This window comes from Monomorium pharaonis, chromosome 3 (genome assembly GCF_013373865.1).
Source record: "Monomorium pharaonis isolate MP-MQ-018 chromosome 3, ASM1337386v2, whole genome shotgun sequence".
NCBI classification, from domain to species: domain Eukaryota; kingdom Metazoa; phylum Arthropoda; class Insecta; order Hymenoptera; family Formicidae; genus Monomorium; species Monomorium pharaonis.
Genome location: NC_050469.1, coordinates 9043396 through 9055998, shown reverse-complemented (window position 1 = coordinate 9055998; position 12603 = coordinate 9043396). Strand labels below are relative to the sequence as shown.

Below are 12603 nucleotides of genomic sequence, written 5' to 3'. Positions count from 1 at the left end.
GAAAAAAATCGAAAAAATCTGATTTTTTACGTGTTGAAAACGGAATCATTACTTTTTCATTATATTTTTATATGTTAAAAAAAGATTTACATATTTTTTTTTAACCGTTCCGATTGACTGCTTTGTAGCAAATGTTGATGCTTGTTTTGACGCAATCTCATTTTGCTCGACTCAAATAATGTACGATAAAAACTTGCGACAGTAATAATAACTTACTAAACGCCATTTATCTTGGACCAGGCACTACGAACAACATATGCTTTACACGTGATAACGCGCGCGTCGATCATCTGTACGTTTCCTCCTTGGCCAAAGTGACGAAGTTAATTGCTCGTTTTCTCATCTCGTTAGCGTTACTTCCGCCTGCATCAGGGAAACAAATGCGCAAGCCCACGTGTTACGAGCTTAAATTAATACTCTCGAGTTATTACGTTGTGTGCAGAACATCAAGCTTTCTTGTAAAACCTCGGGCAGACAAAGTGTCTCTTTGCATCTTCTATTAATTGAAGATTTATTTATTTATGGAAAAAAAGAATGGTAAAGTATCACAGTACCAAAACTGTAGCATCATATTTAATGATATAATTTACAATACTTCGCTTACCTGCAATTTTTAAAAAATAAACGGAAACTTGCGATTAGACAAAAAGTAGATTAAACTTTCTGTTCTCTTATTACGTGCTCGATTAACTTTCCCGTCCAAAGCAACACTAAATTTAGCGATGTGTAATTAATCAATGTGATGGACGTAACAATCCGCAGTAATATAAAATTCTATTTTCTATCGTGAAAATTGCTTTTGGAAATTAATCAATTAAAGCTAATAAATAAAAAATCAATATATAAATATTAAACAAAGTTAATTAAAAAAGTGAGAAATTTATAGACTTAAAAGTAAATTGTTAATTAAAAAATGTTTAGCCAGAAAAAAGATAAAAATATCTCACTTTTATGCGATGACATTTTGATTCGCAGAAAAAAATTACAAAAATAAAAAAAAACAAAAAAATACGTATAAATTTCTAAAAATTGTGAAAAATTCGAGAAACTGGAATGCCGATTAAAAAAAATATTGACGGTAAATAGAAAAAGCAAATGATGTGATATGCGAATTATTTATTTAACAATTAGACAGGTGATAACATGAGATGGATACGATGTGCTTAATGTAGGCAATACGATGGTGGATATATCAGATACTAAACGATGGAGCAGCAGGTGGAAAAGATTTGAGAGATGAAGAGATAAGATATGCGAAGGGTATAAAGAATAATAGTTGACTCGTCGGATAATAACTATTTTAATTCGCTAACTTGGGGAGATTTCAGAATATTTGCGGCGCCTATTATTTATGATACATTAATAATAATAATAATTAATAATAATATATTTATATATATATGGCAAGATCATTGGTCAATAAATACTTCACTTAAATCGGCAGCTAAATTTGCCAAATAATTATTTCCTAGTTCTAATTAGCGGTCTCAATGTAAATTTAAAAAAACTTGTGTTTTTTAAATTCAAACTTGTTCTTAGTAAACCTTGGAATTGTGCATAGATAATAATTATTTAACCGTTACATTTTTTATAAAATATTCAATTTACAAAGTCAGTATTTTGGAGAAGAAAAACGAAAAGATACATATTAATTATTTGGGAAATTTAGGTGTGCCTTGACGGTCTAGATCGCACTACGCTATTGTACCAGCTGAAGATGATTTTTGGTCGCATTCTCACGGCCAATCTCTCTCCTCGACAGCAGTCACTATAAAGGTAATAGTGCGCGCAAGTATTCTTCTAATACTATCTGTTTTATGCTAATAGTAGATCCTTAAAAGATGTAGGTAACATTATGTACATGACAACGACAAATATCTCAGTCGTCATTTTCGCTTAATAAAGTCCTCTTATATTCGCGTTTCTACGATCCACATCGTTAGATCGCATTATTAAATTTTCTGATTAATCGAAACACAGTCCTTCAATCGTCTTCTGAATTTAAAAACACCGCATGTCTCCTGTCGATCTCCAACGCTCGATCCTAGAACCAGTACAGGTCCTTGGAATCCTGAACTTGAGACTCGAGTCCTGCAACCAAGAACAAGAGAGAGATATTGTTAAATATACAATTTTTTGGCTCCAATATATTTGTTCTCTTATTTATAAACGTAAATTTTAAATTCTGTTATGTATATTTTGTTATTTGTACTGGCGAACTTCATTTATGCAATTTTTCGCGTATAAAAAAATGATGTAAAACATATATTCCACATAGATTGAAAATTTAATATATTAAAGACGTTACTTTTAATTCTATGCCCCTTAGACTTTAAAGAGGCTGTTAGTTTTGTAGTCTAAGAGCAATATTATTAAGTAAAACATCAATCTTATACAAAGGCTTCTAGCATTCCAGTAAAAAATTTCTAAACGTTATACAAGTGATCAGCTGTTTCAAACTGCTTTTCGATCTGAAAGAACGTCTCTTGTCGTTGCTCGAAATTATTTATCGGTAGTAATAAAAGGAGAGACAACGTTATGACGGATGCGAGGGTGCAGAACTGGTGATGGCACCCGCTGAGCAACACGGACAAACCGATGGACAGACGAACGAACGAATGGACAGATGGGGCCCGATGTCACGAGACCGGTCAGTTAAGATCTCATGTCCCTTGTGGTCGAATTTATCTCTTATCTCGATATACACCGAAGAGTGAGTCGACAGATCATCGTCGTCGATATAGCGTTTTAAGTGGTTAAGAAAGGCGCGAGTAGTTTGCTATATCATCAAAAAGTTTCATAGTACAAATGTTATTTCGTATATAAAATACTCTAAAATACTATTCACTAAAGGCGATATTCGCGTTTAAAACTGAACATCGACTCTCGTGTACAAAATTCAATAACAATTTCAAATGGTTAAATGAAAAAGCAAATAATAAAAATATCGTCGTTGAATAAAATTCGCGCGGATGAATAAAATCACTACAACTATCAAAGGATAAGCTGCGGATATCTCTCTTTTCAATTTCTTCTTTTAATATTTCTTGATCGGATCAAGCGAGCCGCGCGTTCGATTATCGTGCAACAGATCGACGTTTCGACATCGTGAATTGCCAGCACGTGATACGGGAGATTGAGTTTGTATCCATCGATACGCACGTGTCGGCACGTGGACATATCTACCTGCTTCAAAGTCAGCAACGTGCGACTCGTGGTACGTCGCCATATTGGCGCACGCACGCACGCACGCATATACGTACGCGAGTGCGAACACAAAGGGCTCGATCGTGTGGGTGATCGTCGGTGTGGAACGCAAAGTATTATTTGATCGAGAAAGCCACTGAGCCGGAAAATGATCAAGGAAGAGGCATTCGCGGATAGAAAGGAAAACAGTCTCCGAAAATTATCGATTATTGACGTAGAAAACGCACGATGATAAATTACTTGAAAAAAATCTTCTCTTTTACGATTTTTTACACAACACAACGCTCGCTCAATTGTTGGAAGTATTTATAAATTATTTACATATTATTGAAAATTAATTTTTAATCAATGCACACATGATAAACATGTCCATTTTACATTCAGTATATGGAAAATGTTATATATAGAAAAATGAATAAAACGATATTGAAAATATATGTATAATATATGTTTTTAACGATAAGTTTGGTAAAATAAAATTATATACTTACTTTTTAAAACTAAACGAAGAGATACTATAATTATTATACTCTAATTTAATTACTAAAAGAATATACTTTGTAATAGTTTCACAATTAATTAATTATACAGATGAAAAATATGACTAGTTTTATTTAAAAACAGATAAATATACAAAAGCTGCATACTTTTTTGCTTAAATTACAGATTATGTGGTCTTGACTCCGTTAGTTTATTTAGAATGTTATTTTGCGTGATTGAAATTTTAGTAAGCGTCGCGTAGCGGAGAAATTCTTGACAATTTCCAACAGAACGTTTCGTTTCGCCACTTTCCTTGGAGTTTGTGCCTCACTTCTTTGTCCGTAGGACTAAAGGGAATTCCTTGGTGCGCGGGATCTCGCAATGCTCTTTGATATCGCGATATTGAATGCTGGAACATTCATAACAGGTGCGTCTGTCCGTAACTTCGTATTCGCTGATCTGTGTGCGTTTGAGGTTTCAAACAGAAACATCTTGTTCTGCGTTTCTTAAGAATATGATAAACGCGGTACGCGACTCCGCGAAACTTCTTTATACAGAGGCACACAAAAGTCGAATGAGCTAAATAGTATAAATTAATATTATTTCTTGTCTTATCGTGTTCTTGAAATACATAATCCTTAGTAAAAGATTAATATTATTAATTATTAAATAAATAATTAATAATAATTTATTAATAAATAATAGAATAATTATGTAAATATCATAATATATTCTGGAAAGATCGAATTTCTTTCAAAGTCATAGCTCTCTCCTGCACAATCATTTTATAAATGATAGAAACTTATTAAGAAACGCGATAACCCAGCATGGACATTGTAGTAACCCTCGTGACGTCGTTAATCCTTCACACAGAAATCCTGAACAGAAACGCCGGCATATAATCTTCGTGGGAGGACATCCTAATTCAATTCATCCTGCGATACCACGAATGTCGAGTAATGCGCCATAAGTGTCACCGGCGAGGACGATTTATGCGAGTCGCGTACATACGCGTTTTCGCCGTACACGCGAAATTGATATAGACCGCTATTTGCCGGGAAAATGGCGAGGCAAGGGGCGACTTGGTGAATGGTGTGTCGAATAACCCGAACAATATTGCTCGATGTTTGCCATGTTACTACGGAGTCACCCTCCGTATTTGCGGCAAGAAACAGCACGAGGGCTGCCTAATTCCTAGGGTAAAATAATTTAATGACCAAATGTGCTCGACATATGAATAGTCTTTACCTATAATCCTTCAATATAATTATCAAAAGAACATCTTTCTTTCTCTCCGTTTGTCGTCTTTTTTTCGTGTGTAATATATAGTATTATTTTTAAAATTAATTAATTAATATTCTTACTTGTACTTCTCTTCACTTGATAATACAGTAAATTCTTTTGACTTTGATTAACAGAAATATAATATTTTAATTGTTATAAACTGAAATTCTTGAACAGATCCTTTGTCTTTGCTTATGTGAGCAACTAAACATCTGTTCTCGTCTAGGGTTGATCTAGGGGAAGAAAGGAGTCAGTTTCGACGTTTGCAATATTGCGTCCGACACACGTCGATGATCCTGGAGATTTGGGAGGTTTAATTTGTAATTAATAGTCGCTCATCGATGCATACGAGTTCGAGAGGGGCGTCGGTCGACCAGGCTTACAACGAGTTCAAGTATATTGGATTCCAGACGACGAGGGGTCTGACCCTTCCCCCCATTGATAAGGGTCATCACAATGCCCGTCCCTTGCGCACATCCCCCGCCGGTGAAGGGATAGCAAGGGTCGAGTCCTCACTTTTTTTGCAGAGCGAGGGTGTTCGATTTAATTTAATCTCGATGCCCTTGTTTCTGAACGCGTCAAGCGCGTTCTTCGAGCGGTCGTAAGCGGAAAGGTGTTCATCTTTGTTTTACATTCCGTGTAACGAGAAACGCAAAGAGATCAAAGAACAAGAGCGTGATCGAGAAAATCGATAATGTGGGATATCTAGACTTAATGAGTAAAACATAAGAATTACACATTCTTTATATTTCAAAAGTTTGATCATTTATTGTGTGTGTAGAATAATAACTTCAATGAAATCTAGAAATTTGTGTCTCATATCTTTGTAGTCTTCATACAGAAACGCATATAAAAAAATAAGGCAAAAATATCGAGAATTTCAAGATTTTAAACCGATAGATTAAAAAAGAGTAAAGAACAGTTAAAAGAGAACGAAGAGGACACGATGAATCTCGTGTGTTCGCCAATGCGGCGACCTGTCTGGTTCGCTTCGCTCGTAGAGAAGCAAGCAGAGAGTTCGAGAGATCGATATACCCAGCAGCCGCTCGACCACTCCCTCCGTTTGCAGGTTGACCAATCGAGAATGACTGGCCATCCCCGGCTGGCCCGAGTCTCTCTCTTTCCCTTCTTCTCGTGCAACGGTGAATTACGTGACGTCATTGTACGACGCCATTTTCGAGGCGCGTGCCAGAAAGCGTACGGGAGTACCGACGGATTACGCCGCGCGAGAATGTTCTAAGAAGAATGTCCTAGACCCAAAAAGAAATTTATGTATATATCTTATTTTTTCTACACCAAGTTAAACCTTAAGAGTTTCCTAGATTCTTAATTAGATTTTGAATTTCATAGTGATCCTAGTTTCTTAGTTGTCTTTGAGCCCCCTTAGTCTTCTTAGTCTTCTTTGAATTGATTAATTAATGTTTCATCAAATTTTTTTTAGATGAAGACACGGTTTTTCTATATCATTATTAAAATCACTTTAAATTATTTAAGTTTTGATTATACGTATTATATTGGTTGGTTTCGATAAGTCCATGATATTCTTTGAAGTTGCATACCTTAGAGAATCTGGTATTTTTAGTTGCTAAATGGTTTAAACCATAGCATCTTTAGTTCCTGCCACGGGTTCGCTGCATTCCGAACACAGTTCATTTATCAGAACGGTAAGAATGTTGAGCTTGTTTATCTAAAACCAGACCACAGATTAAAATCGCGTGTCTGTTTCGCGAATAAATAATTCATTTCTTTATCGCGTGTCTTGAAGTTAATCAGTGAATCAACGCATGTTGAACACTATTTTTATCCGAAAGACGATTAATCTTTTAGAGAAATTGAGCCATTTTATTTAATGCAAGAAATAGAGACCGTACCGCTTTCAATCAAAACAATTTTTGTCGACCGAACATATTTGAGTACTTATTTAGGAAATATTAAATTTTTTAATTTATTCTCCGAAAGTAAATTAATGTCTTCCTAGTAATATCATAATTATCTTAGCACGTTCTTATTTCATACTCCTCAAATGTATTTAAAAAATTTTCATAATTATAAAAAAATAATTTTTTTCCTCTTTTTCCTTCTAATTTATTTAAATTCAATGCAAAAGACAATATTTATTATAATCAATTATTTGTAACAACCAATATGCTAAAAAATCATGAAGAAAGTTGAGTAAAGCTAATAATAAAGAATAATAAATTAGCATAACGGTTCGCGGCAAGATTTTTCAAGACAAAACTTAAATTATTTTGCAAAACTAAAAGAATTAAATAATTCGTTTTGCGATATCGACAATGTCGAATTAATAAATCTTCTCTAATGATGAAGCTAATGTGATGGCTTCCCATGGGAAACCAGTAGCGGCGAGCCGCAAAATAAGGGCGGCATGATGCACGTGTACGAAGGCATCGCCATGTTAAGGCGCGGACGTGTCTTCCGGTAATTGCGATTTATTTCTCTTAATCACTGTGTAAACGGCAGCCAATTTATGCGGTTCGAGTTAATTTCGCGCAATTATATAATTACCGAGCGCGGCGGCCATCGCGCAGGCAACAAACCTAATCGGTTTGCCGAGTCGAGCGCCGTAATGGCGGCACTTAAACTTAAAGATACTTCGGAGACTTTGCGCGCACCAATTCGCCCCTGCTGGTTCAACTCGGCGCTCATTTCACCCCCTTATTACTCTTTCGCGAGTCTTTTGAACAGAACGCGAGTTTCTGTTAATTTTTCAACAATCGTGAGTTTGTTTTAGCAAATTAATAATAATAATGGCTTGCGTTTTTCAATAAAATTTATCATTTTGTAAATATTATATACCTATTTGCAAATTAATTCTAGATTTCCTAATTCTAGAAAACAACTAATTTAATTTGTAAATATCTATACATGAATATATAACGACAAAATTAGGACTCGGCAAAAAAATTTTTTTCTCTCTTGACTTAAAAAATACTTCTAAATTGCTTTTTCACTTACATAAATTTTTTTACAAACACAAAACGTTAGATTTATGATATTTATTTATATCCAGCAGATGTTCTACTGTTCAAATAAAAGGGAACTATAAGAGGAATGGCAGAGGGTTGGGATTCATTTTGCGGCACGATGCTCGGTCTCAGCGTATAGCAAAGTGAGGGTACAAAATCGATACTAGACCTCCTCTCCCTTCTTGGGGATGGATGTCACTGTTTCCGTGCCTGGCAGCCATGCCTTTCGTCTAAGAGAAACGGAATTCAGGCAGCCTAGGATCTTGGCAGCCGTGGAAGTTAGATGGGATTCGGACGATCTAAGAATTTGTGCGAAAGTGCATAGATAGCGTGCACTTCCGGATTTCATTATAAGTTCGAGGAATGTAAAATTGGATCGAGAAGTTGAAAAGTTGAAAATTCGAAGGAAACGTGTATCGCGCTCGCTCGCGCGCGCGAAAAATGTGATAACTATAAAACGTGAAGTTCGTAAAACGGCAAACGAAAGACGTATTTAGACGCGACATATATCTTAATTGGAGGCACAAAGCCGAAGACAGCGCCGAAGAGGTAGAAACAAAGCTACAAAAATAAAAATAACGAGAATTCCAACACGTCGTTCGCCGAGTAGCGTATCTCAGAAAATTCCGAAGACCATATGCGAAATTGTACGACTCAAGGTGAGAGGAAGGCGTGTAAGTTGCATCAGGGTGCAGACAGATGGGAGTGGTCTCTGTAATCACGATGGGCGTGGTTTTTCACGGCTTACTGCAGCTGCATCACATGGGGTGCACAACTGCACGCAGTCAGATTCTGTCACTTTTACCGTCGAAATAAATTATTCGGTTTGATTCGACAAAATAGGATAATAAAAAAATCGAAATAAATATTTGTCCCCCTCCTTTCCTTTCTTTCAAACATAAAAAATATAAACATTTTAATGACTACGTTTTAGAATTATTGTTTAAATGCCTTTAATGGTTCTTTAAATAAATTATCCAATATTTAATTATTGCCATTATTAATTAAAATTTATTTTCAGATTATCTACATTGCATTATTAATTATTTTTCGAAAGTTTTATAATCGCAAAAAAAACTTTATAATAATAATTTATTAAACAATTCGTACGCGACATGGACTACAAGTTCCTCGGCGGCTTTTCCTCCCAAGTAAAATAAAAAACTAGAACTCGGAGAGATAGAGAGTGGAGATGCCATTTTTCTATACCGCATAATTTAACGCTATTTTTCTACCGCGCATAATTCACCGACAGAGGAGCGGCGTGTTCAAGGTACGAGGATACGAGCGACGGGATCCTGGCAGCGGCAGGATCGAGATGTTTTGCGAACGCGTCCGCGGCTTTTTGCCTTGCAGACGATTTTGGTGGGTGAACGCCGAGCCGAAGGTGGACGCCGTATGGATCGCGGCTCCCATTAAGCCCTTATTAATTGCGAGCATCTGAGGGACCGACCGATCTTTCTTGCGCTACCTGTGCGCCATTCCGTCGAGCGATGCTCCAGCCTGCTGTCGCTCGACACAGTCAGGACACGGCAGGATCTTTGATATGCCGTCGATATGCCGACGCGAGTATATCAGATGAAGCAATGGGAATCGCGATGGCGCGATAAATCAGGAATAAATATAAGAAATCCAAGAATAAGTACTTAATTCAGAAGTCTCTCTTTCTTTTAAATAATTTTGATCATTATTTTATAGTTCTCCATTATAGATCCTAATTACGATTGAATTATAAATATGAATTTTCTTTCCATCCTCTCAGAAAGGATTTCTGATACCAAGACAAAAAAAAAATTCTTGACATATTTAATCTTATTACAACCTCATGTACAAATAAAATAAGATTAAGATTAAATCAGAAATTTCTATTTTCAGATCAATCTATTCTTAAATCTAGAATATCGTAAGATTGTCACAAATTTACTAAATTATTCTAAGAAAATTAATAAAATATCAAAAATCATTTCTAGATTTGAGAACTTTCCATTTAAGAATGAAACATTTCTTCTTTCATAATAAATATAATTGGCGATATATCGATCCTATTTTATGATAGATCGAAGAGTAATAGCATTAGATCCAGAAATCTTTTCTGTTGGTGCAGTACTTTAAGACGAAAGTTGATAGTTGTTTCGCTTAGATAAAAAAAATTAGAATCAATATAGCTTCATCACTAACTTAATAACGATCTTTCTTTTACGTTAAAATTAATATTAAAAACTCGAGAAAAAAAACGCGATAATCTCGCGATCAGTTTTGCCAACGGCGAATGCGAGCACTATTAAAAGCAAACCAAATTCCTCTTCTCTGGGTGAATCTCACAAAAGTAAATATCGTGAATATGTCTCTGAGAGATTTTACGCGCGTTTCTCTTAAAACGGAGCTTTACCCGGGATGTCCGTTCGCCGTTGGTGAAACCAAACATGGAAAAGTCTACTTACTTACCGGAGAGGGGTGCGTAGTGGCCGTGAGGATAGGGCGGCGCCGAGGAAGCGTCGACGAGAGATTGCGACGGCGTCGCCGTCGTCCACTCCTTGTAGGACGCGGCGTGCGCGTGATGCGCCGCGTGGTGAGACGTGTGGTGGCCGAGGCCGCGCGCACCACCCAGCAGAAGGCCACTGTAACTCGCCGCCGCTGCCATATTGTGGTGATGGTACTCGTGCACAGCTCTAAAAAAGAAAAGAGGAGCACGGGAAAATTCACGACATGAAGATGTAAAAAGAATTGCGAAAAAAATTAAAAAAAAACGTGATTGCAACAAAAGTAAATATGATTAGTTAAATAAATCGTTGTGCGTTTTGGCGCACGGAGGTACACGGATGTATCGCGCCAAATCAACACGTCGAAAATAGTATTACGGTTCTCAACGTAATCGCCTCGATTACAATGTGTCGTGATCAATGAGACATAAATAATGTCATCAGGGGATATCCGACGCCAATTATCTTAAAGGGTAAAATGAAAAATAAAAGGAAGAAGCAAAAGAGAGATAGCGACGTGGTTTTAAAAGCGAAAACGAAGAGCACGGGCATGTGAAAAATACTGAAAACCGTCGGGAGCAGGTAACACCGAGATCTTTAGCCACTGATTCGGCCACTTCTATAAATTACGAATCTGTCACCATTGACCATAGAACGAGAAGGGCATCGGCGACTTCTCTTCCTTTTCGTTTTAATTTTCTTTTTTCCGCGCCGTTACCATTTGTACAGCATATAACTCTATCGTTTTCTTTGTCTTACACTTCTTTTCACTTTTAACGAAAGTTGTCACTCCAAAATAAAACCGCGTAGCATAAAATCTGTTAGTCCGATATTGAATTTCATTCCGCCGATACGGCGAGGAAACACGACATTATCACGATCTGAGAATGTAGAACAGGAATACGAATTAACACGCAATTAAGAGAAGGAATTAATGAGAATTATCAAATAGTTAATTCGGCGTGGCTTAAAGACGATGTTTAGAAAATTCTTGTCTCTCACTAATTAACGAGCTATGTAGCATTTAATGACGCGCTCGCTGAAAAAATTTCCAGCATGTGGTCCCGGTTTTACGTCTCTACGGTGTGATGAGATGCTGAAGTTACACGCAATTACTCGATGCGCGCGATCAAGAATCAATGGGACGTGGACACGGCGCCGATATTCCGTCGCATAACATTGTAAAGAATGTCTATTAAGGAATGGGAAGAAAAAGGAAGTTATGCCATTTATGTAAAACGGAGGAAAGTAGAGAGAGAGAGAGAGAGAGAGAGAGAGAGAGAGAGAGAGAGAGAGAGAGAGAGAGAGAGAGAAAGGCAGAGAGAAAATAGAGAACAACAACAGCGATCGGTAGCACTGACCTGTGATGGTACTGCGGGTAATGCGGATGCCACGGATCCGTCGGGTACTCGTAGACATCACTGGGATGCTGACTATTCCAAAAGGAAGGGGGAAAGTTCCTCATGGACATGGGGGAGATATTTTCTGCAATAAAAAAGAAAACAGTTTTACAGCGGCGACGCTTTTAATGGTCTGAGCGAGAAAACGTGCGTCTGCGAGATATTCTCAAAGGAAAAAGAGAGAGAGAAAGAGAGAGAGAGAGTGAATGAGTGAAAAGCCTCTTTAATTTTTCAATAAGGCTCTTATTTTGCTCCCCAGGGGAAAATATCGGGGAAGAGCGATCGGTCGGTTGTTTATGTAACTCTTCTCGAGCATGTGCGTCCCGGCGCCTCTGACCTGTCGGAATCTGATCGGAGAAAACATTCTATTCTCCGCCGCTAAATATCGCGCCACTCTTATTTCTCCTGTTCAGAGGCGTGAGTCATACACTGTTAAAAGGAAAAGAAAGAGAATAGTTTTAGGGCAGGCAGCGCCATAAATACCGGTACCAAACCGATGATCCCCCAAGTGATGAACACCACCGATAACTACTCGTTGTTTCTTTCTCCGCGGGGAGAGGACGTTCTCTCCCCCGGAAAACGGGTTCCATGCGGTCGCGCTTCCACCACCAGAAACTCTCCACTCGTCCTAACTAGCGGGAATAAATAACGTCGCCGGCCGGCTAAATCATCGTAGTTTGTAACGGCGGAGTAAATTAGCAGCCGGTATGCCTCTCCTAGCAGATAATCGAAGCGACTTAGCCGGAGATGAAATCGCACGCGCGC

General features: G+C 37.4%; 1 protein-coding gene across 2 annotated transcripts in view; it reads right to left on the bottom strand.

Moving 5' to 3' along the window:
• Positions 1 to 1281: 1281 nt before the first annotated feature.
• Positions 1282 to 12603, bottom strand: part of LOC105833526 (protein vestigial) — a 56241-nt gene continuing 44919 nt past the window's right edge. Inside the window, exons 4-6 of one of the 2 annotated variants that reach the window (XM_028191627.2) lie at positions 11800 to 11923; positions 10400 to 10627; positions 1282 to 2091 (exon numbers count right to left, since the gene is read on the bottom strand). In XM_028191627.2, the coding sequence (XP_028047428.1) occupies positions 1953 to 2091; positions 10400 to 10627; positions 11800 to 11923 (491 nt within the window). In that variant the 3' untranslated portion in view covers positions 1282 to 1952. The remainder of the gene's footprint in view (positions 2092 to 10399; positions 10628 to 11799; positions 11924 to 12603) is intronic. The other variant, XM_012675320.3, reaches the window with a different exon arrangement.